General features: G+C 42.3%; 3 protein-coding genes and 1 long non-coding RNA gene across 5 annotated transcripts in view; 2 read left to right on the forward strand and 2 right to left on the reverse strand.

The window, feature by feature from the left end:
- Window positions 1-25,264, reverse strand: part of PDCD5 (programmed cell death 5) — a 279,491-nt gene that overhangs the window by 104,167 nt on the left and 150,060 nt on the right. The gene's annotated exons all lie outside the window — the stretch shown is intronic.
- The window catches only part of VAT1L (vesicle amine transport 1 like), a 55,344-nt gene continuing 32,800 nt past the window's right edge, over window positions 2,721-25,264 (forward strand). The window contains exons 1-4 of one of the 2 annotated variants that reach the window (XM_068202544.1): window positions 2,721-2,833; window positions 9,778-9,907; window positions 13,597-13,812; window positions 24,158-24,300. In XM_068202544.1, the coding sequence (XP_068058645.1) occupies window positions 2,736-2,833; window positions 9,778-9,907; window positions 13,597-13,812; window positions 24,158-24,300 (587 nt within the window). In that variant the 5' untranslated portion in view covers window positions 2,721-2,735. Of the gene's footprint in view, window positions 2,834-3,390; window positions 3,739-9,777; window positions 9,908-13,596; window positions 13,813-24,157; window positions 24,301-25,264 lie in introns of those variants that run through there. The other variant, XM_068202543.1, reaches the window with a different exon arrangement.
- ANKRD27 (ankyrin repeat domain 27) overlaps window positions 3,433-25,264 on the forward strand; it is a 166,053-nt gene continuing 144,221 nt past the window's right edge. The window contains exon 1 of the mRNA XM_068202534.1: window positions 3,433-3,447. The gene's annotated coding sequence lies outside the window, so the exon portion shown is untranslated. The remainder of the gene's footprint in view (window positions 3,448-25,264) is intronic.
- Window positions 7,214-8,949, reverse strand: LOC137481072 (uncharacterized). The gene is made up of 2 exons (XR_011003295.1): window positions 7,904-8,949; window positions 7,214-7,871 (listed from the first exon to the last, which is right to left on the reverse strand). It is a non-coding gene; the product is annotated as an uncharacterized lncRNA (long non-coding RNA).

Here is a 25,264-nt window from a genome sequence, read left to right on the forward strand (position 1 = left end):
GAATGGAAACTGATACAAAGACATCAAGTCCTTCTTGGAAACAAACCTCATTGTTCTTCCAAAATGAAGTGGTGTCAAGTATGTCAAGAGTATCTAATGGGAGATATTTCTTTTGCACAATGGTCCAAGGGTTGTTTGGTTTGCTTTGGTTTGGTTTGGTTTCATCTCCACACAGCATCAAACCTTGCATTTAGCTCATCTACTTCAGTTTTTGATCGACCTTCTACTGGGTCTGTGTTTCCAGTAGCAACTTCAAATTCTTCCTTTAACTTCCTCCAGAAGTATGGCAATACTACAGTCAGATTTATCCTGAATGGCTTCTCCACACCATGAAATTCAGACATGAACCCTCAAAACAGTATCTTATGAAGTCATATATAGGTTCCTTGGCTGAATAAAGGAACTTTATGTTCTGAAAGTAAAAGATCTGAATTGGGAGGAAATGTTGATTACAACTGCCAGCATTTATCCACAAGTACACTGCTCCATTTCCCTTCCTTTCTGCACAGCATTTTAAACATCACTTTCTCAAAAAAGAGATATCCCCAGATTGACCAGCAGGTACAGAAGGTGATGAAAGAACTCTTAATTCCCTTTTGCTCAGGTTCTCACAGCATGTTCATTAATATTGTCACTGCTTGTCTATACTCATCAAATTGAGTTCTGTGTTTTCACTTTTACAGGTCCAGTCACCGGCTGCTGAAGTCAGTGAAAGCCACTACTGGAATGCTTTTACTGAAGGCTTAAGTGATATGAATGGCCATCCTGCAGCCTGTCTCTAGGGTGGTTAAATTTACAGTCAACTGTCAGAATAAATCCTGCTTTCACATCAGTGTATGCTTCTGTACTGCGTCATCAAATATTCTTAAAGAAGTGCTCAGGAATTAAATCAAACTAAGGGAATCATATTATGCAAGAATATCTGCTATACATTACTTCAGTTGCCACAACTGACCTGTGCAATTACTGGTTCTACCATACATCATGTTTCTACAAAATGGCCATCCTTCAACATTTTGACTTGCAAACAGTACACAGTTAAGGTATTTAGGATAAATTACTTTTGGTTCAGGACCAAGGGGTAAAAGAGATAGCTTTAAATCAATATGGGGAGGCTTAATCAGAAGACTCACAAACCATTGCAAAACAAATGCAGTTTGAAGGCCCAGATTCACTTCTTTGGCTGTTGCAGACTGCTGGAGTGATGTCAGTGAGCTATCCCCTAGTCTCTTCATCATTCTGGATGTCACTTAGTTGCCATATGTTATCTGCTTTACTTTCCCCAGTCACTCTCTGCTTCACCATTCATTTGAGTCAGAACTGTAACAAGATGCCAGCAGAGTGAATCATTTGGAGACAAGTGCATGTTATTCTTTATTCAGCTGCTGCCCGCCTGGTCATGCATTCAAATGGCCAGATCTAAAGTGACAGAACCTTGTATTCCCCATTACAGCACTGAATTAGCCAAGTGCAGGGAACAGGGAAGGGATATTCATGGTATTACTGGGGGAGCAAGGGAGAAAAAAGCTTCCTGATCTTTAAAACAGTTGGATCTTTCGACATACTGATACTTGGAAAGAAGTGAATGGCATTGCTTTAATATGTCACCCATAAAATTCTTGATGGTGTTAATGAGCTGGTTCTGAGTCTTTGTCAAAACATATCTTAAGGACAACTTAAGTGGTTTTTGAGGCATCAGACTTCACTTTTGAAAAAATCTGCTTGAACTTCTTGAGGTAATCGACTCAGTGAAGCTTCCCTGAGGTTAGTACTATTTCTCATTTTCTCCTAACATGTATGTATTTATGGCAGGCTTAGATGACAAATTCTCCAAAATGGCCTTTTAAAAACATGTTATATAAAAGTTTTCACAGACTACAGAGGAAAAAAAAACCAAAATTGCAAAGGAATAGGAAAATTCTCGCCTTTCCTCTGCTATCTCACTTTGTTACTGTTAAGGAAAATGTTTTACCCCATTATGTGTTTTAGCTAAGATACTTCCAACAGTTTTGGCTTCCTTCAAATACTTGAACACAGAATACATGACTCAAGATTAAATAAATGCACATTGTGAAATTAAGGAGTATTTATGAACTCAGACCACTGCAACTCCACAGCCTAAAGAGAGGGTGGTCATAATCCCCAACAGATGACAGAGAGGTCCTGAAGCTTCTTAGGATCTCAGTTGCTTCCAGCGGGTGTGGTTTGATGGAAGAACTGTACCCACACGGAGGTCTGCAGGATCACTCGCTATACACACAGCATGCTGCAGTGAATTTTGGAACTCCATAAATACATGCATCATTTTAGGCTGATTTACTCAAACTGTGGGGCCATCCACAAATTGGTATAGGGATCTACTACTGAACTCAACAGACACTCCATCAACATCCATGGAATCACAACTAGTGATCCCCCAAAATCCACGCTCAGCTGCCCCAGGGGAGGCTGCAGGCACTGCCCCTCATTAACACAAGCTAAGTGGCTGATATCCAAGCCTCTTTAGGGACCCAAACCAGGACAGTCCCAGGGAGCTCTGGTGGATGGGTGCCTTGCAGGACACCCTGTGTTCATATTAAAGGATTTAGCTCCCCACAGGAGCCAGCAAAGACCAGCATTGATCACTAGCTAAAGATCTGTTGTATAAAGGCTTAAAAATGCTCTACAGCAGAGTCTCAAGCTTGTGTTTCTTGCTGCAAAGGTGTGTGTCAGTTGTGAGGCAGCTGCCCACCTGCATGGTTCTTCTGATGCTAAGAGTGCTCACTGAGCTGGGCCCAAGAAGAGCTTCAGGACAAGAACAGGGAAGGTGTGACTCTGCACACTGGGCTCCCCAGTGAGGATCAAGACCCGGGCATCTCGAGTGAAGATTTAATCCACAGTGCCATGAGCTCTGGGGCACAGAGGGTGGCTGGTCCAGTCTGACAGCCTGGCCTCACACTCAGCTCAGCGGGCTTCGGGCTCTGCGCTGGCCTAAGGTGACAGTGGGGCTGTTCAGCCTGGAGAAGAAGAGACTCGGTCAGGAGTGATCTTATCCCTCTCTACAACTACCTGGAAGGAGGGTGGAGCCAGGTGGGGATCGGGCTCTTCTCCCAGGTAACAAGTGACAGGACTTACTAAAGCTGTACCAGGGGAAGCTGAGGCTGGACATTGAGAAGAATTTCTTCACAGAAGGACGATTAGACATTGGAACGGGCTAACCGGGGAGGTCGTGGAGTCCCCACGCCTGGAGGTGTTTAAGGAGTGGACGTGGCTCTCAGTGCCATGGTCTGTGTGACAAGGTGGATATGGGTTACAAAGTTGGACTGTGTGATCTCAGAGATCCTTTCAACCGGCCTGGTTCTGTGATTCCGAGCCGGGGGCTGCTGCGGGCGCCGCGGGGGCGGCGCGGGGCGGAGGGCGCTGCGCAGCCGGTGCAGTGCGGCGGGCGGGCCCCGGCGGCTCCGCGGCCATTCCACACGGCGGCACCGGCCTCGCACGGCGGCACCGCGGGAGCCGCCGCAGCCCCGCCATGGCCAAGGAGGGAGCGCAGCGAGCCGAGGAGACGGAGCAGATGATCGACAAGGAGGGCGGCAGGGAGGCGGCCGAGGGCGGCGCGGGCGGCAGCCTGCGCGCCGGGGACGCCAAGGAGATGCGAGCCGTGGTGCTGTCCGCCTTCGGGGGGCTCAACAAGCTCCGCGTGTCCAAGAAAGCCATGCCGGAGCCGCAGGAGGGCGAGCTGAAGATCCGCGTCAAAGCCTGGTCCAGTATCGCCCCTCGCCCTCTCCTTCCCCCGGGGGCGCGGGCGGGTGCGGGATGCCCGCGCTGGCACCCCGGGCATCCCTGCGGCCGGGCATCCCTGCGCTCGGAGCGCGCCGTACGAGCCCCGCAGCCCCCGGCTCTGGCGCCCATTTCCCTCACCTGTGGCTTCCCCGCCGGGGAGCCCCGCTCCCGGCAGCCGCCGCCCCGTCCCTTCCCCGGCGGCGCCGGGACCGCCGGCTCAGCGCTGAGCTCCGGGCTCCCGGTCCAGGGCGGGCAGCGGCGTTTGTGTGCGCTCGGCAGCAGATGCGAAGGGAAGAAGATTGTCAGTGGTATTTCACGCTACCAGCTAGGAGAAAAGGGGGGGAAAGCCTGGCCAAGTGCGTTCGGGGTTTGGGTTTCTCTGAGAAATGTGGATGCCAGATTGTGCGTGTTGCTCAGCACCTCTGTCCCTTCTGACACACTGGCTGTTGTTTTTCTCCTGGGAATCACTTACTTAAGTCAGCACCCTTTTTCATCGGAGCTGCTGTGGCAGCGTGGCCAGAGCTTGAGATAATTTCCCAGTTTTAGTCGCTGTGTCCAGGTGACAAGTGGCTACAGTCTGGCAGCATACTGAAACGAGCTTTTCTAGATGGCTTTTTTTTTCTTTTTATTTATTTTTTCTTTTTTTTTTTTTTTATTCCCAGACAATCAGAGCAGACTGTTCTTTCTAGATTGCTGGTTCTTAGTGCACATGTTCCTTTTTGAAAATAGGATTCATTTTTTTTGAGTGACAGAAGCCACATTAGGATCTTACTACACAACTTGATGTTTACCAAAGACTGAATTAATTTTGCCTAGGCAAGGATTTATCTTCTGTTGTCCTTTTCTGCTATGTGAAAACATGGTGCTTCTGGAAGATAAATTCCACGATGAAGACCAAGTTGTTTACTTTACAAGGAACTTGTGTTAAAAATGTTACTGGTATGGGGGAGTGAGCTTGTTTTGAATTATGTATCAGTGGATCTGCTTCAGATTTGGAATATCCTGGTAGGTTAATGTAGCTGAGTGTCTTGATCTGTTCAGATGCTGTACTTTACATTAAATGGAGCTCATAAAGTTTGTGACCGTTGTGAGTATTCCCCCTGCCAAGGTGTTGCCTATAAAAAATAGTGATATCCATTAATCTGCATGAGTACTAGTTAATAATGGGCTGGGATTTTTTGCATTCACATTTGGCGTTGGGTTTTTTTTTTCTTTTTACTAGCCACAATGGGAAATGCAAGAAATTCTGTGCTAAGTGAATAGAACTAATGGTTCTTGTTTCCTGTGTGGTTTTTTTTTTTTTTCAGCCATTGGGTTAACAAAAGTTAACATGCAAAGCTAAAAATGTTATTAGCACATGGATATATTCCTCTAAATGTGTCAGGGGTTTACAGCATTTTCCAGTACCTGTATGAATTCCACTTTCATGAAACCAGTATCTGTGTATGTATCACAAATAGCAAGCTACTTACACAAGAACATTTGGCTGTAAAATAGAATTATGCAGCCATAGCTGCAGCTGCTCTCCAGGGCTGCAGTGTCTGTAGAGCTGTGTGAGTTGCACACGTGCTGTTTGACACCAGAAGACCGGCTCAGCTGCTCCACAGGTAGCTGCCAGGTTGCACAATGCCGTGTGTGTCTTGGGAGCTTCCCTTCATGCTGGAGGAGCCTGCAGGCTGGAGAGCATCTGCTTGTCATTCCTGACTGGAAATGGCCACAGGGCTGAAATGTCACCAAAGTGTGCTTCCAGGCAAGGCAAAATCAATTTGCTGATCCTCTTGACCCAAGCCTGTAAATGCAGAGGATTGATTGGGATGATGATGGACTTGGGAGACCGAGTGAGAAAGGGGTGGGCTTTGCCCAGGGCAGTGTGCACATGTTGATGTGGGCGGTGCTAAACACACGCAAGATGGGTTGTTCCAGTCATCAATACTTCTTACAAAACATGTATTCTGTTGAATCAGTTTTGTAGTTGATGACCACTAGAGATTATTATTATTATTATTATTATTATTATTATTATTATTAGACTCAACAAATTGATGGAGAAAAAGAAGCTTTGTTTTAAGAAGGATATGCACTTGCTTGATAAATAGTTTATGCCCGTAGAAGAGCAAGTTCTGTGTGGTCTCTGAATCCCCTGTGGATAAAACCAATTGAATCACATGTTTAGACCCCTTAAGTTGTATGTGTACACTTCGTAGTATGGTACTAGAAATGGAGGAGATGGAGGAGATGTTGTGATTAGCACTAAGCCAGATGAATAATTCTTTTGAAGGTCTGGAATATCAGTGATCCAATTGAAAATGTGTCAGCTGAGATGAGTCATGTGTTAGGCTCATTCAGTGACTAAGAAATGGAGCAGCCATCGATGACCAAGCTGAGTCACAGCTTGTGTATATTTCTTGAAATAATTCTTGATTGATAATGATGAAGCAGTTGAAATTCCTGTGTTTGTTTGTATTATAATTTGCAGGCAGCAGAATGTTGAGATACAAACTGTTTAAAAGATGAGACAAGTAGCTGGAATGAATGGAAGCCATATTTCAGATATGTTGTGTGAATAAGCAATAGTGTCCTATAATTACCTCCCTCTTTTGTTCTTTTTTCTCTTATAATTATTTCTTCCTTGTGCTGCTGTACATGTGCATTATGAGGAATGAGGCAGAAGTGATCCTTCTGACTTTGTGACTGTGAGATAAAGGCACTTAAAAAAAATGGAGCAGATAAAAGAAATCCTAACTGTAACAGAGTAGTGGAAGAGAATCAATGTTGCTCCTAAAGGCAGTCTTGTTTATATGGTGTTGGTTTCTGCATAAAAAGCATGAGACCTGATAATTTTAAACCTTTCCCTTATGTATAGATATGGTTGGTTTTGTTGGGGTTTTTTTTGTTTGTTTGGTTTTTTTTTTAATTTTAAGATTGGGCAGTTTGCTGGCTGTGGTTAAGAGGAAGGATTTTAAGAATGCAAAACTCAGGGTCCTCTTGTTTTGCTCTGTGGCATTTCCTTAATTTCAGTAATTAATTTTAGTGGATTTTTACAGTGAGATAAGAAAGACAGATCAAAAGTAGCACCTCTCCAAACCAATGTGTCATGGAGTGGTCTTCATGATTTGGGATTTTACAGTGGAAGGTACTTGGCATCCTTGAGTATGTGGGATGGAACAAGGAGAAACAAATTGACTGTTGCCACACTTAAGAAAAGGGAGATGAAAATGCAGCAAAACTAAACCACAAGTATAGAGAATAATATTCAAGGCCCTCAAAAGGACCTGGTGTTAAGGTAGAGCATTGAAGACTGAGAAAGTCAGATTCAGATTCAAGGATAATTCCATACTTGATAAAGTCAGCCTGCAGTAATGCACAGTTTGTGCAGGTCACAGAGACATCCCTGCTCTGTCACAGGGAGGTTCTTGCAGAGCCCCTACGTCAATGCATTGATCTTGGTAATTCATATCCTTCCCTATCTTCATTTGCATCCAGCTCTTGATTTAGGATTAAAAACATGCTGTGTACTGTTTGTCACTGGATTGCTTTGCATTTACACTTCTCCCTCTGCATCTGCAGGAGTCACTTTCTCTGGCTGCTCACCAGAACAGGCTATCCTGGTTTGCACTAGTACAAGAAATAAATTGTGCTTAATCTCTAAACCTACCACTCTTCATGAGACATATTTTCTTGTGATGCTCTGTGCAGTCAAACTTTTCCCGAGTGTGTTGTTGATTGAATCCAAATGAAAGAGGTGGGTATCTTCAGTGAAGTTACAAAACTTGCTATCCATCTTTAGGCCCTCTTGGCTATTCAAAGGAAAGAAAAAAAAAAAAAAAGCTGAATTGACCAATACACCATAATCATGCTTTCAGGTCTACTGATCTTCAGATTTCTCAGGTAAAATAAAACTTCTGTCGTTCCTTCAGCGTGGAGAAGAATAGGAATAAATGCATGTATGAGAGTAGCAGGGATGCCACAAAATGTAAGAATAAAAGAGATGAAAGTGAATGAAGAAGAAACTCTCTATAAAGTGACTAGAAATTATTAGAAAGCTTGGTCAACACTCCATGGTTCAACTAGCAATTAAAATAATAAGAACACATGACTTGATTATTGTTTACCTTGTGCAGTGTTTATTCTTCCCTTATCACACCTGTTCTAGTGTGAGGTCTTGTAAGTTCATTGTAATAGAGATGAACTCCCAGTATAATTTTGCTGCCCTTTATCCTCCTTTGGGGAAAAAGCAGATGAAAAAGAAATGGCACTAGGACAGAACTGAACTGCCAGTATTATGTCAATAGATGCAGAACTGAACATGTGCCTTTTCAAAACCTGACAATTTACTTCATGAGAAGGAATCTGTTTGTGATCATTGTCAGTAGCAAAGAGCAATGGCCTTTGCATATCCACCTGTCTCCTTCTTGCCTACTTGTTATGACACCACAGGGTGTGTTCCTGCCCAGGTTCCTTTATCACAGTTCTGCCTCCAGCTGCCTTTTCTTGCAGGAATGTAGGGAAAAGTTAACTTTTTGTAAAATGCTTGCAGTGTGGAAAGATGCATTTAAAAGACCGTTGCTGAAGTTAATGTACACAGACAGAGGTTGCCACCATCAGTGCTGTGAGGCTTCTGGGTTTGTGGTTTGTTTTGGAATTTTTGTCTGTTTGTTTGTTTCTCTTCTCCAAACAATGGCTGCCTTGCAGGCATTTTGCTATTTGGAATTTCTCTTTTATATCAGCATCACAGTGGCGATGTAGGAGGTGGTCTTACCCACTGGATAAGAAGTGACCTTTCCAAAATAATTTCAAATTTGCCAGCTTAACTGTGTGAAAACCCCTCTTAACCTTCCATATGGTTGATATTATAAGCTTTGTGTGTGAGTATGGTGAAAGTTGTGGGTTCAGGTTGCTCCTAAACCCTCCACCACAATTATGCATGCTTACATTTGGTGGGATTTCCTGCCCCCTCCCCAGTGACCTACATCCCATGAATGCCATGCTGTTGTGCTAGGGCTGGGTGTCTGTTCTGTCTATTCATTTGTTGGGTCTGTTCAGTCTGTGTCTTGATTAGTATCTGACTAAAGCTGCATCTAATAAATCCTTGTGCCCATCAGTAATGTGACACATCCAGGCAGTTGCTGGTATCACATGTGTGAGTAGGACTGGCTGTGCGCTTGGCTAACCCTAAAAACAGGGCTGTGTTTTGGAGCAATGGATTAATGCTGATGTGTATTTCAGCTAGGTAGGAGTTTTAAAGTTTTAACTATGTCATTAAGGCTAATAATCAATATATGCACATAGTAGATAAATGGTGCCTTTTTTTTTTTTTTTTTTTTTTTTCTGGCTGCCTAGAAAACCACAAAATTTTCCTTAATAAAATTGCATACAAAAGACAATGCAAAAGTGCTTTAGAATTTTTGCAAAGCTGAGACTGCAGGGAAAGACCTGTATTTTTTTCCAAGTATCAAACCTGAGGACTTCAAAGATCTTAATACGTTTTTAAAAAACATACAAACATGATCCAGGAAGGAACAGTTTTAAAACAAAAGCCTATCTGGTACTTCGTAAGTTCATGCCAGAGTTTGGACTCCTGCCTCAGACAAACACAAGATGAATTCCTGGGGTCACATGAAAGGTTAGGAGAGTTAGATCATGTGGCTCCTAGCCCAAAATAACTGTAATGTGTGAGGCTTGGGGTTTTCTTCTTAAATTGACCTGGCTTTACTTGCCAGCTAGTAATGCATTTGTAGCAATCACAGCATTTCACTGTCTTGAATTCTGAAATGCCCTGTGTGACTGCTGAGCAGTCCGGGGCTGCTGGCAGCTGTGGTGACCTGGCACGTGCACCCTCTGCCCAAGGCTCAGCACCCCAAGAGGGGGAATGTCTGCTGGGTCCCATGGCCCTGCAGAGCCCAGCTTTTTTACGCTGCCCTGGAGTTTTCTGGCTGTCCCATCACTCGGGTCAAGTTTTCCTTCTCTACTTTGATCTGTGGTAATAGTCTTGATTTTATTTTTTCCTGTGTTTTACAGTGGTTTGAACTTTATTGATTTGATGGTGCGACAGGGGAATATTGACAACCCTCCCAAGACTCCGCTTGTTCCTGGGTTTGAATGTTCTGGAATTGTAGAAGCTCTTGGAGACAGCGTGAAAGGATTTGAGGTATTTTTTTTTTATTTTCAAAGTGGGAGTTATAAGTCTCATATAAATAATCACCAGTTCTAATCCCTTCTGCTCTGCCAGTGACGGCAGCCTTCACCACCCTGTTGAGATTTGAAAGGTCAATTTTTCCTTGCTGCCTCCCAAGCGTGAGAATGACCTCTTGAATTAGTTTCTGAATCCACCACTGTCATCTCCTGCAAATCCTTCCTGAAAATCACTTGTGCCATGTGCACATCCTGATGGCTAAATAGGAACTGGAAAGCATGAGTGATGTACTTTAAGAAAATTAAAGAAATTAAGTTAACTTGTTAAGTTTCCTTTCTTGGCCATGTTTCCTGTCATCACTACTGTTTTACTCAAAGCCCAGGTGCTGATGATTCTGGTTCCAGCTTTTGATCTTGATTTAACAAAGTCCTGTTTACAGTAAGCTTTGCTTCTTAAAATTGTGTGCATTAATGAGGCACAGATTAAATTAGAATTGTGATTCTGGGTATAGGACTTAGTCTGATTGCTCAGGAGAGATGTCTGTTTCACCTGACAGGTTGTGATAAATCTCAAATAGTTAATGTATATAATAAAGCTTTCATAAGTGGTTATGGACTCTTTGGTATCTCTTATGGCATATAAGCAGCATTTTGTCCTGTCTCCTATTCTACTATTGATATTAAACATCTATATTCACTGCAGACTTGCATTTATTGCCTAAGTAGGTTGAAAATTTTGGAAATAAATCCTGAGTTAATACATGTCAATTCTATCTTAGTTATTTGCAGAGTCAGTCATGTCAAAAGCTAATCAAATTTTCTGAATTCCTGTTATATCTGGATCTTTAAAAAATCTAAGTATTTTATCTAAAGACAAAATTTTTCTCTTCTCAAACAGCTAAAATTTGTCAGTTGGATGAAGGTAATGGCCAGTTTAGTTTCAACTGTGGTTTCAGTGATAAGATCTTCTTAGGGGATTTGTCTCAGTTCCCCTCCTGCCCCATCTCTGCCTTGAAACAAGTTGTAATCTTTCAATATATTTTGTTACAAACAACAACTGAATGATAATTTTGCTGTTTGAAAACCTTTGCTGCTTCAGTAGTTCTGCTCTAGCATCTGTCCTTCATAGCTGTGCTCTATATCAAAGAATATTCTCTGAAAGGAGTCTAAAAAGCCTCTGCTCCAGATCAGCACTCTCATTTTAAAGTTCTTGCTATTTTTAAAGGGCATCATGAGGCTACAGCATATAGTGCTTGCTTGAATATCACTGCACCTGACTGAATATACTGTGTCTCTTTATAAAAGTGACATCTTTGTTCTGACTGTGGAGCATGTTTGTGCACTGGTGTACTCCCTGTAACTGAAACAAGCTGTAGTATTTTATTTTTTACACAGAGCCTTCATAGCCATGGTTGTGTCTGAGTGATCTAGAAAAGGGTCCACACTCAGAGTGACAGCTGTGCATGGGTGTGAATCCATCAGCAGGAGAGCATGCCATGAGGATGATGGAACAACGTTCTGTTGGTTTCTTTATGGAATTCCCCAGATGCTTGGTGTCTCCTCGACATATGTTGTTACCTCTGTCCACAGTAATGGCAGAGATTGCACCCTGTGTCTTCTGACCTCCTTTTCCTGGGTAGATCTCTTCCAGTTCAAGCCCTTCTAAAATAGGTCTAGTGCCTATTCCTTCTCCCATAAAAAGAAAAAGCTGCTTTCTGATTATTACATCTGTATCAGCCCTGATCTCCCTCCAGTTTTGGGGATGATTCTTAAGAAAAGAGGTCCAATCTGACTAGGCTCTGAATAGTGTCTGTGGTAAAATGTGGTATTTAATGTTACCAAGAAGTGCCTTGGCAATCACCAAGAGGGACTTTTCTGCATTCTTTTTGGTAATAATTTGTGATTTTTGGCAAGGATGTAGGGCTTATTAACATCTGTACTAATTAATCCTAGCAGACTTTCTCTTTTAGATGCTTCTCTAAGAGCAAAAGGGAATCACAGAGTGATTACCAGTGAGGCATTGTTAATTTGAATGTTTTTCAAAAGGAGGAGGCATTTCAGTGAAATTGGAATGACAGCTCTGTTTCAGCATTCTCATTCTAAAAGAGACAACCCTTCAGAACTGTCAGCAGCACCTTGGCTTCGAGCAAACCTGCAAAATCCCAGAGCAAAAGTGATGACTCAGGAGACCAAAATGTGCTTGTGCTGTAAACGTTTGCCTGAAGGCAAAAGTGTTGTGCTTTACTCCATACTTGTAGTTCCTCAAGCATTAGAGAGTATTTGTAGAATGTAAGAGAGCATCAGGCTGATAAGCGAAGTTATTTTAGAGGGACAGCTGCTGTTAGTTTTAGTTAAAACATGAAGGCCCGGAGTTTGATGCTATTCCTGTCTTATCCTGTGGCTCCATTGCAGAGCTCCTTTCATGGCTCAGGTTGTTGTTTTGGTGGTGTATTCTAGAAAGGCAAGATAAAAGATGCCATGGGGTTGTTGGTGATGAGGAATTATTGAGAGTTTGTAAGAGTTGTACCTGTGAAGATTTTAATACTCACTGGCCAAACATTTGCTCAGTGTGGCTGTCCCTTGTAGACCCCTTGTAGACCCAGCAGCCCAGTTCCTGCTTTAAGGTGAGTGTTGCTTTCCAAGCCTGTTGTGCCTTGTTGTGCCTTGTTGTTACTCTTGTCCATCTGAGAAGGGTCAGTATCTCTGCTTTGAAAACCTGAAGCTGCAATGAAGGCCATTTACAAACAGTTGAGCTCGATGTGCCTGGACCTCTGAAGGGTTCCTAGGAGCAGCCCACTGTATCTAACATTTGCAGAAAGCCTTTTTTTCTCCATAGCGAATTGTGCTTTCACTACCATATATTTTCAGAAGAAACTGAGCAGAGAAATGTTGCACTGAAAGATAATATTTCATTGCTCCTTTAAATCTTGTCAAATTCCCTTTGTAGATTTAACAGTACCTTAAAATCCAAAGGTATATTTTTGATGTTTAAGGTGGCTTATTTGAAGTTGTAGAACTAAATTCTGCTCTGACACATGGCTGTGGAGAGATTACAATCATGGATATGTCTTGGTAGAATCAGTTAATCGGATGATAAAAATAGAGAGTGGGTACAGATGGTGTTATCTTCTGAATGTGAGCTTTTGCAACCCTTTCATGTGCTCCATCTACCAGAGCACAAGGCCTTCCCTTATCAATCCACAGAGAGGAATAGTTCTAAATTAGTGTGAGGATTGAGAAAACAAGTGAAAATTATCCTGGGTATAATTTTCTTTATTCCACGCTTCTCATCAATTTAATTATAACCTTTCCCCCTCATCTCTTTCTCTTTAGCAAAATTCCTTGTTATTGCTAGGAATGCTGTTTTCATTGTTTACATTTGTTATTTGGGAGCTGTGTTAGCAAAAGATGATCTGTGTTAGTGATGGTAGAAGACTGCTTTATCAGAGAAGAATGGAGCAAAAAAAAAAAAAAAAGGAAGAGATGGCTTTAACTTCTTTTGGGTTTTTTTGTTAACATTAGAAACGGTAAAAGCCCAAATCTGAACAGCTTAATTGCTATTTTTCCAAAGATGTGGAGCAGTATTTTCCTCATGGTCAGCCAGTGACCCACACCTTGAACAGGAGACTTGCAGGTCTCACAGGTTGCTCTCTACAGTCTCAACTGCAGTCAGATCCTCAACGTTGTTTTCTTCCTTGTTTGTAGATTGGAGACAGAGTCATGGCTTTTGTAAACTACAATGCCTGGGCTGAAGTTGTGTGTACCCCAGTAGAATTTGTCTACAGGATCCCGGATGACATGAATTTTTCCGAAGCTGCTGCATTTCCCATGAACTTTGTAACTGCCTACATGATGCTCTTTGAGGTTGCTAACCTGAGAGAAGGCATGTCTGTGCTGGTTCACTCAGCAGGAGGTGGGGTGGTAAGTTGGAACTTCTCTTCCTTTCCTGAGACTGAGTAACTGAAAGCCTGATGTGTCTTAGTTCCTGAAATGAGCCAGAATCTGCAGTTGGGTGTGATATTCCTCTGTGTGAGGGATTGCATTGGGAGGAACTGCATCTCTTTTCCCATCAAAATGCTGATGTGAATGGTTGGCAGGAGCTTTTGGTGAAATAAAAATGTTGTGGCTCTAGACTATGAAAAAAATTTCATGGAAAAGCCCCTAACTGGTTGTCAGGAGATCCAGTGTTGTCTCAAATATTGCATTCCTGAACTTACGCATGTTGTACTTCTATGTTAAAGAAGGGTGTAGTGAAAGGAATAAATAAGCTCCCTGCAAAAGGTATTTGTATGTAACCATAATCCTCTTTATAGTAAATGTCCTTCTCGGAGTACTCCTGCACATATAACGTGTGAGTGTGTGTGGTGCTTTCACCGTCAAAGATTTTCTTTTCCCTTTGTTGTAGAGGGATTGAAAGCAGTGAAAAGTTCTCATGTGATCCCTGAGGAAAAGGTACAAATTTGAAATTGTAGCCAGTGGTGGCTGCTGCATGTTGTAGTTTGGATCACTCCTGAGGAGGCATTGTGTGGCATGGGCAAAGGATGAATTTGTGAGAATACCAGGCCACACAGTGAAATAAAGAGGCAGCATTTTGTGTCACCAGTTCCTTGAAGTATCTTTCAGGAAAATCTCAGTCTTTTGGAAAGTATTAAAGTTTTGTGCAAAATACTGCGATATTGACTGGGGAGTTTGTTTACATTTGAAATTAGGCAGTCCTTTTTCATAAGACAGATTTTATGAGCTGAGACCATAGCAGCCTTTGAAACTGGAGTACCTTTTCTGTGTTCTTGTTATGCCTTATTTATGCTATATTAATGTTCTGTTTTCTGCTGAGGTCTGGTGGGCAGCCCCAAACACGCCGTCCTTAATTCTGCGCCCTTAGCCCTTCTTTCAGGTTCTTATATAAATGAAGGCTCTAATCAAAGGAATAAATTTATGAGTTCCCTGTACGAGGTATTTTTAGCCAACCATAATCCCACTGGCAGTGGAGGGTCAGTCCTATTGGAATACTGGTGTAAATGAATGGAATTTATAATCGTATTATGCTCCAGCACAGTACGGCCCAGAGTGTTATGGCTGACTATTGTTCTGTAGTGTTAAATCTCTTCCTGTGGAATTCAGGGCTGCTAAAGCAACATGAGGCCCCACATTCAGGGGAATATTCTACAGGAATCAAACTCTCAGTTGTAGCTCTAAGGCCATTTGCTCACCTGGCACTGTACAGACACTGTGTAGGCTGAGCATAGAATTAGCCCCAAAGCAATCCCTGCACGTACCTGTGTATCTAGAGAAGTTGAACCCCCCTCTTCCTTTTTCAGATTCCTGTGTTTGTTTCTCTTTCTGATCTCACTCACCTCTGTTACTTCCTTCTTCTTTTCCTGAAGGACTGATAATGCTCTGTTAATGTCAGTTCTCACTTATCTTCTGCTCTAGTGCCCAGCCTCTGTGCTGGGCTGTTCCTGGAAGGAGCTGCTGGCTTCCTCTCTCATCCAGCTGTTCAATGGGCAGCTTTTGGCTGGTCCTCAGCTGTGACTGCTCAAAACCTTCTCTGAGAGAAGCTGAAGGAAGGATGGGTCCTGCTTGGCTGCCAGGAGAAGAAGGAGAAATCAGATCCATCACTTGCTAAGTAGTTAAATAAACCAGAGTTTCCAAGGGGGAGGCCAGACAGGGAGCAGCCAGGCTGACCAGTCAGGGATGGAGGGCTGTGTAGGATCCAGGAGGACTGTAAGTAAGAGGGAGACAGGGCTGGCCAGCCTGCAAGCCAGGATGCTGATCACTGTCCCAGGGCAGAGGGCCTCACATAGCCCCTTGTTTGGTGTAAGGGAAGAGCATGGAGAGCAAGAATTGGAAATTTTCCCATTGCTTGATAGGTTTTCCAGGTAATATATCACTCTGAAGATGTGTGGATGTTTTTACTTTCTGCTAAGCAGACATAAAGATTTCAGAGGGGTCTGTGTTACTCCAGTAACTGTTAATCTGTCTGTTAATCCTTTGAAAAATCTGACAGTTTCAGATTGAACACATCATTCTCACAAAGGTCTTTGTTAATGAACAGAAAACTGGCACTGAAGCTGCTATAGAAAGAGTTATTTTTGTGCTGTTGCTTTAATAGATAAAATGCCCTTACCCACTTTCAGCAAATGGGAAATGTGTCTAGTTTGTTTCTAAATGTCAGAGAAATTCCAGAACACTTTAATGAGACAATAGGCTCCATGTGGGACTAGAAGTTTCTAATTGTTCATTTCTCATTATGCAAGATCATTATTTTAGCTGCTTCAGGCATTTTATGAAAAAGAACTTGTTGCTTCAAAAATGTTTGTTAGGTTCTTTGTTCTGGCTACTCAGTCCTCTTTAAGAGGATCCTGCAGCTTTTTCAATAAGTGGAGACAGAGAAAATTCTCTAGGGCCTTTACTCTTGTGTATTATCTCAATTTATTTATGTGGCCTTCTTTTGTTGATAGATACTTTTGGTAGTGAGGTAACTATAGCAGTTGTCTTCCCATCTGTGCCTGGAGTGTGATTAGTAGGTTTAATGTCTGACAGGATGCTTTAGATAAGTCAGTTTATTTATTCCAGAAGTTCCAGGGGATATCAGAAGATTAGGGAGAGAAAAAAGGAAACATACCAAGATAACTTGTCTTGAAAAAGGTCTCACACACCTGTCTCTGTGTTACAGACCTGAATCATGCTCCATGTGCCAAATGAGTGCCTTCCCTGCCACCCACTCCCTGGAGAGGCCAGGGCATTGTGCCACCTTCCCTGGTCATGGAAGGAGACATGGCCACTTGTAGGGAAGCACCAGGGGACAAGAGGATACCCACAAACTCTGCTTCTGACCCTTGGGATACTGCACCCTTCCCTCAGAGGAGGGGGAGCTGCAGTGCTTACAAGGGGGATTGGAGGAAGAGATGATACTCGGTTTTCATAGGGCCAGCTTGTTGATTTTGATTGCTTGGAAAAGGGGCTGCTTTGGCTTTCCTGTCTCTTTTTCCCCCCTGGGGACAGGGGCAGTTAAGAGAGAGCGACTCTCAGCTCTCACCCTGGGCAGGGAAGGAGGCTGAAGATATTTCAGGAGCCTTCTCAGAAAGCACAGAACAGGCTCACAGTTGCATTTCAGGATTCCCTCAGGCTCTGACAAGAGATGAACACTTTTCAAGTCCTGCTGCTGATCTAACAGAGATTGCCATTTGCTCCCTGTTCTGGCCTCTGCTTGGCAGGACACTTAGAACTTCTGATTAAACTGTTAAATTGAGTAGCAGGGCAGTTCAAAAATTAACAAAAAGTAGAATTATCTAATACAAATACAGTTTAAATGCTTGAAGCTACAGAAATGTTCAAGTGCCCTTCTGAACTGATTGCTAAATCAGGGAGAAAGCCAGCTAACACTAAACATCAAAAATGGCCATTAATGCTCAAAATAATGACTTTGCAAGAGCATATGGCTTACTGTAGGACATATATTGGTCTATCTTAACTGTAAAACACTGCAATTAATGTTTGAAATGACTGGAAGACAATGGAAGAGTAGCTCCCTTCACAAATACACTCCATATCTCTTTAAAGTGAAGCAAAGTGACAACTGAAGAAAATACCCCGAGAAAAATGATCAGAAGTGTGCACCCTGCTGGGACTGGTCTGCTCTAAGAGGCAATTAGCTCTTTAAAACAAAGACTCTGAGTCAGTGCATTCAGTGCAAGTCACAGCACAGGCTTGTATGAGATTATAAAGTTCTGCTCACAATTATTCATGTAAACTGTTGAATTAGTATAAATACAGGACTGTTGTAGTAAAAAAATTGAAAAAAGCATTATGTTTTTCTCCTTGAGGTCCATTAAATCCAGTCCCTATTTCTGTGATATCTACCTGGAAAATTAATACCTCCAGGGCTTTATATTTGTGAGAGAGAGCCATTATGTCCGTTTGCTTGTTTGCTTGTTCTTCATGTACTTCCCATTCTGAATATTTAGAGCACAAAGCTTTGGTTATTTACCAAGATTTTGTAAACAGCAATCTCATCACTTAACTCCTCAGACTCAAGGCAGAATTATCAGCCAATTCTTTAGCATTTTGATCTTGCAGATACTAAAAATAAGCTGCCTTCCATGCAGGAGCATTGATTGCTTCTCCTGAAGCTGTTGTCTGACCTTCCCTTTCAGGCTCAGCAGCAAAGGAAGTGCAAGCAGAGTAAGTTACAGATGCAGTTCTCATGTTTGAATTTGAAGGGTAAATCTGACTTGGCAACAGATTTAGGCCATCCTGGCAGGATTTGTTACTGCTTGGCAGGAGCCCTCTTTTTTATTGTGTCTCCCCTGCATACATTGCAAATATTTGAGGATGTGTTCCCAGCTGAATCACTGGTGATATTTTATCTGACAAAGAGCTGGCATTTCTTAGTGAATCTAGTCACCTGCTATCACAAACAGCATATAGGAACCCTTTCAAAAGAATGATCTAATTTCTTTCTGAAAAAATACCTGTTTATCTATTCAGATTCTCTCCACTCTATCTTACCCAGTGAAAAACTTTTCCAGACTTTATTCATGGCCAGTAAATGTATCTTTGTTCTTCCACAGTTAATGTATCTTTTATTTAATGGTGTTATCCATTAATTAAAATTAGGTCCTCTTTCTTCTTGGGGCACTTCTTTTCAATCTTTTTGGTAGGTTATATATGTTTACAGCTACAACAAGCTCAGCATGAAATCTCTCCTTGGCCTGTATTTTTCAGGCTGAAGGCAGGTTTGTTTGTTCATACCTTGTTTTTGTAAGGTTAGATATCTGTTTCCTGGGTCATCCTCCAGGCAGGTCCTGCTCCAGGCAGATGTGGATGTGTTTGCTGAGCTCTGAGCTGGATGGGAGCACAGCAGCAGTAAGATGATAGGGAAGCCAGATCCTGATAAAACAGATCTCAGAGCATTCCTGATCCTTTTAAGTACTGTATGGGTAGGCTGCTCTGTCTGCACTTAGCAGGCAGGAGCACATTAAACAGCACTCCTGTGTTTGAGTCAGAACTCCTTGAATGTAATTAGAATTGACTCTTCTCCTGTGCTGCTCCTGGCCAGCACACTGTGCCAGGGCATTAATCCAGCCCGCTTTGCTGACACCTTCACCTGGTACCAGGGCTGCACTTGCTATTTTCATAGTAGCAGTTCATAGCTGTTCTGCATTTGATGAAGTGCTTTCCTCTTGTTTCATCCCCAGCAGCCAAGGAAGGGGATAAATCAGCTCGCACGCTGTGTCACCAAGCCTGGGCTGCTGTAAGTGCCCAGCTGCTGAAGGCAGGCAGGGCAGTGGAGGCTGAGCTGCTGCTAAATGCTTCTGAACAATGGCTGTGCTCCCTCAGCAGCACCAGAGAGTCCTGGTGCCACAGCCCAGCCCATTCCCAGACCCTGCCTCAGAGCATACTCTGCTCATCAAACACAGAAGCCCAGTGAGCCATGCACAGAAAGCAATGTCCCTGACCCAAGCAAGCTGCAGCCTTTGAAGGCGTTTTCTTTTTGCCTCTCACAGCCCTGCACTCCCCAGAGGACGTGTCCTGTCCCCAGGTCACCTGCAGAGCCAGGTCACAGGCAGCACTCAGCTCTCCCCTGGCTGCTCTCCCTTTCCAGGTGGAGTTTGTTTCCCCTGGCAGAGTTTTGCTTGGGTAGCTCCACTGAGCTGCAGTGGATTTGTGCCAGATGGAGATTCAGCCCTGAGTTTTTGATTCAGCTCAGCTGCACAATTTTGCAGGGGTAGGAAAAGGGGTAGGAAAAACACACCCTGCTAATTGTTGCAGAAAATGTTTTGAGAGTGAGAGAAATCATTATCTCAGGGTCACTCTCCCTCTCCCTCCACTCCAAAACTCATTTGTGGTGCACTGAGAGTAACAGATGCTGCCTTCCTTATGCTTGTCCAATAATCACAATTTAGTTTGTCCACTCTGCAATGTTCACCCAGTGTTTGGTTTCCAATTTCCTCTGCTGTAATTGGGAAATGACACCTGCAGGAGATGAAATGTTGTGTATCAGACTTCACCTAACACCAGAGAAGAGTTCTCCTGATGCCACGAAATCAGTAGATGATTCCCCTTGCAGTTTTCTTGCTGTGTTTGAGTACTTCACAGCACCTTCAGGTATGCTTAGGTGGAATCAAAGCATTTTTCTCACATCCGGTTCCAGACAAGTTTCTTGTGCAAGGTTAAATCTGAATGCTATTTTTAAAAATTCTGTAACACCTTTGGGCTGCAGAAATATATCATAGAAATGGTAATTCTTTACTGCTGCAGTTTTGCAGGGTGGTATCTTTTACATGTTTTTTTCTCTCCTGCTATCAGGCTGCCCTCGGTTTACATAATAGCAAAAAAAGATGCTTTGTTGAAAGGATTCTGCCCCATACCTGCTACAATTCAGTGTGCAGCTGGCACGTCAGGCTGGTGGCATTAGGTCAGACCCTTTTGAAAAGCCACTCACTTGTACACCTTATTTATATTTCATCCAGCATTAAGTTTGTGTTAATGTAACAAGGTAATTAGATTAGTAAGTTTCATTCTATTCATGATTTCTGTATTGACTTTTAAATATCAGTGACTTTTTTTCTTTGTAATTGTTGAAATGCACTAAACAGTCTGTTTCATTGTTACTTCCTAGAAAACTCCTTTTCCATTCTTTTAGGTGATTATCTTGGTATGAGAAGTTTCCAATCCTGCAGGCTTAGACCTGGGTTTTAAAGAATGTGAAGGATTTTTTTTCCTGGATCTAAAACTACTGTAAGGCTATAAATTTATATTAATTTCTGTAATAATCATATGTGTAGATGAGGTCCAACATACTGGTTTTATGAATTCACGGGATATCTTGAAAAGGAATCCATCAAGCAGACTGTGAAGCTGGGGAGACACATCCAGCATTAGCAGACATCCTTCATTCCACAAGCTATTACTTTCTTTAATCTAAGCTATTAAATCCAAGCTATTAATTTCTCTAAGGTTTCACCACATGATGTTCTGCCTCACTGGGAGTGTTCAAAATGTGTGGATGTGGTACTTCAGGATGACTTAGTGATAAAACATGGTGATGGTTATGAGTTGGTGGCTGGACTTGATAGTCTTAGAGGTCTTTTCCATCCAGAATGACTCTATGATTCTGTGATAAGTAGTAGATAAAATACATGAGTATATTAAAGGAGATTAATTCCACTTTAAGGGAATATTGTGTAACCATGTCTATCCCTTCAGTGCATCGCCTGATTTCTTTTCTATTCCCAAAGACTGCTAAATTCCATTAAAGGTAACATTAATTGTCCAAGTGATCATTATTTTTTGCCATTTAAACTTACTAGTTTTCCTAGGTTCAGAAAGCAAGAATCTGGTCTGTACTTCCTTGTAGAAATGGGCATTGTATATGAAATATTAGACGTGTGAAGGATATTTTTCAACCCGTGCTTGTGTAATTTAGCATCCTCTTGGAAGGTTTTGGAGTTGATGCACTATTTCTGCTAACATGGTTCTTACTTCCAGAGCCAGAGAGGCTGGTAGCAGAGTTGATGTGGCTTTGCCTGGGCAGGGAGGAGACAGAAAAGCTTCTTGTCCCTGTTTGCCACAGAGCAGTTGGCAGGATCCAAGAGACGGGACAGGGCTGGTATGCCTGTGGTGGGAGCATGCAGGGGCACAGGAGCCAGCACAGACACCTCTGCTGCCCTGGGAAGTGGATGGTCCTCCTTCAGCAGCAAAACCCTTTGTGGATGCTTGAGTTGAGATATTCTGAACACTGGTCTCAGTATTTGCAATTAAAATGTGTAACCTGCTGAACAGTGGCAGCTAACCCAGAGGCAGTACATGATTTGAGGGATTAGAAAGGAGACTTAAGAGTGACTTGCATAGCCACGGTGGTGTTTTGGAGCTTAACTGAATTCCACAGAAATTAGGGAAATGGTTGAGTTCATAGGTTGAGTTCAGTTCTCCTGTTTTGATGGGGAAAGTATAAAAAGTCCAATATCAGCCTTTACTCCTAGATCTCTGATAGAGCTACTAAAAAGACTTTACACAGAAATAAGTAAGAGTCAACTTCAAATTAAGATTTCAGAAAACTGTAGAAGAGTGTTTTGGGGAATTCCTTCAAATACTTGATCCAATTATAAAAGTATTGGTCATATGAGCCAGTTGTAGGCTTTAGATATGTACAGAAAGCTGGAAGGCATTCCCAGCTGATCTGGGATTTTAGATAAGCTTATCTCTGGGGGGAGGGAGAGGTGTACAAAGAAGTTTGAGTCGAGGAAAATAGGTTATTCCCGTCCTGATGTTTTTGTGCATTTCTCCTATTCATCTGACTGTCAGTTTGTTAAATGTTAATCATCTTCTGAAGGATAAAAATCAACATGCTTTCTTCTTGAATCTTTGACCTTTTAAACATTCAGTGGTTTTGATTCAGGATATATTCATTAGCCCTTCTCTGCCCAAGTTAGATTGAAAATGCAGAAAACTAATTAGAGAATAGATCAATAATGTCAGAATTTCATTCAGCTACCATGCATTATAAAATACTGATTTATCTAAATCACTGTGGGTGTTGGGTTTCTGCGAGATGCAGAAAGTGAGAAAAGAGGATTGCTTACAAAAGTTACTAAGAGAAGAACAGCTACAAAATCCCCAATTTTTTTTTCTTTTAATTTTACCTTACATTATTTGTGGAGGCTAAAATCTGGGAAGGGTTTAGAATGAGATGGTAATTAATAGAGAAGTGAAATATGAGAATAGTGAAACATTTTCTGTTCCCTGCAAACATTACATCTTTCAAGATGAGGCCCTTCAGGAATGGATTTTCTTATGATTTTTGAGAGATTGGGGATTCCAACCCAGGAAAATGATGGATAATTTTAAAAAGAAGAGGTAATTTTTAATTTGGAGGTGGATTTACCATGCCAGGAGTAAGCATCGTTGCCTGTGAGCTTCTCTGAGCTGCTGGACAAGCTGTTCAATCTGCTGTGGTGTTCCATCCCTCATCTGCAAAATAGGAATGAGAATGATCCCTTCTCTTGCTCCCTTTTCTGTGTCTGTTTGCCTGTCTGAAGGATGTCCTAAGCTGTGCCTTGCTGAGCAGGCATTTACTGACTAACCCAGCAGGAAACCACTCTGAAATTCCTGGGTGCCACCATATATAAATAATAACTTTGCCCTCTCTGGTGGTGCTCAGCCTGGAGTTACATTCAGCAGAATACATGAGGATGCCAAGATCTCCAGGATATGCAGGGTTAGCTAATCATCCTGCTCTAAATAAAACCCAAGTGCTAATTACTGGGATGCGCAACTAATAATGAGGGTTTCTGGTTGGAGTGAACAGAAGCTGTTTGTCCCTGGGTGATTTTACTCGTCATGCATACAGTTTACAAATGACAATCTTTGGGCTGTAGATGTAAGTAAGAGTCTGCTGAATTCCATCTGACAGTTTTTATGGAATGGCAGTGCCATTTTTTTAACTTCTGGGTATATCCATGTAACTGTGCTGGCTCCAGTGCAATAATATGGTTGCAAGAGGAGGTAGGGTGTGGCTACCAAAAGTCTGGTTTCCTTTTGTTGGTGTGTTAAGAGTAAAAACAAAACCTCGGGTCATAGGAAGATGACCTTTTAGGATGGTTTTTGAAATCTAGATGGCTCAGCTGTTAAGCTTCCCTTCTCTCAGCCTCATTAAATTAGAGGTTAAAAGTCAGTAAATTCTGGGGCCCAAAACTGGAAACTCAAAGTACAGACATCTGATTGCACAAATTCTTCAATGCCCCAAGTGCTACCTAAGGCTGGCATAGCATCTGATGGGCCCCACTGGGTTCCTGCCCAGACCAGGAGATAGAATGATTTTCCTGGACGTGCTGTAGGCTGTTTTATCCCCTTTGCTGTTGATCAGTTTTGAGCCTGGGGCCCTCCTTCAGCAGACCTCTCTTAGAGTGACTGGGGGCTATTCCTGCATTTTGAATAATCAATAATAACTATTGTTATCAGTAAGAGGTAAAGCAGATTTTCTTTATTATGCAGCATTTGTTACAGCAACTTGTTGTCTCCCACTGAAACCTTAAGGAGACATGATCCTACTGTATTAGGGCTGCTTTGTCTTCAGAATATCCTTGTGATTTAGGTGTGTTTTTTCTTGTGGCTGAACTGCATTTCAGTGGAAGTAAACTAGTTTGGGAAGTGCTTGCACATGCTTGGTCTCGGGTTTTGCTGCGTCAGGAGTGAACGGACAGCTGCAAACTCTGTCAACCAATTTCCATGTCAGTGAACTAACATAATAATGTGTTTGCAGGGTCAAGCTGTTGCTCAGCTCTGTTCAACCATTCCCAATGTTACTGTTTTTGGAACAGCTTCATCTTTCAAACATGAAGCAATCAAAAACTCGGTAACTCACCTATTTGACAGGAATGCAGACTATGTTCAAGAAGTAAAAAGGTAATCTTGTGTTTTCCTGAGTCAGGTCTGTATAGTATCTGGCAAAATACTATGAAAGGCACCAGGCTGATCATATTTATGGGAAGATACTACATCAGTGGATTTGGGAGCTATAGTTTGTTCCAGTTATTCCATCTGTCCACTAGGGACAGCATTACAAGCATCTCCCTATGTCTAGATAAGCAACATGAAATTTTTCAATCCCTGTCCCTATTTGGACATCTCTTGTGAGCAAAGTAAATTAAGTGAAAGAAACTAAAGGTCTTAATGGAAGGATGTACTTTGCCTTCCTTTGCATATGTACTTGCTCACTGTAATGCACCAAATAAGATATTTTCAGTGATTTGTGAAGTATCCAGGTTTTGGACTTCTCTGGTGTGCTTTTATCTGCCTGGGTTTTTATCCTCTGCCAGGGATTGATATCAGAGCACATGATGTCTGCTTTAATTTCAAATCCTTAGATTTTGTTTGTTTGCATTCAGATTAAAATCATCCTGTTGCCTTTTGAAGTCATCATGTGTGTTTCTGTTTATGTGCTTTCAAACACTTTGTTTTTCAGTGTGTCTAACTGTTGATACTGGTGTTGGTGGAGGTGGCAGAACTTCTCTCTGGGCTGTTAGCACTGCAGGCTGGTATTGCAGGAGAAATCAGGGTGGGTGCAAGAGATTAAAAAAACATGGGTGTAACAAGCTAGTTTGTTCTTCTTTCCTTGCACAGAGATGTTTAATATCAGCTCAGTGAATAGTCCTGATTGCAAGGCAGAAGTGGCACCCTGTAGAATGTGCCAGTTCTCTGATTTGTTACTCAGATCCTTCCAATTTCCCTTTGCATTGAAAAGATTTTTAATAAACCTACAGCAGCAATTCTGAGAATGCTCTTTTGACAATTTGTCTCTTGGCAGGAGCAGTGAGGGGAATGGTGTAGTTGTTTGGTTTGATGGATATTAGCTGTGTACTGTGTTCTG

This window comes from Anomalospiza imberbis, chromosome 12, assembly GCF_031753505.1.
Source record: "Anomalospiza imberbis isolate Cuckoo-Finch-1a 21T00152 chromosome 12, ASM3175350v1, whole genome shotgun sequence".
NCBI classification, from domain to species: Eukaryota; Metazoa; Chordata; class Aves; order Passeriformes; family Viduidae; genus Anomalospiza; species Anomalospiza imberbis.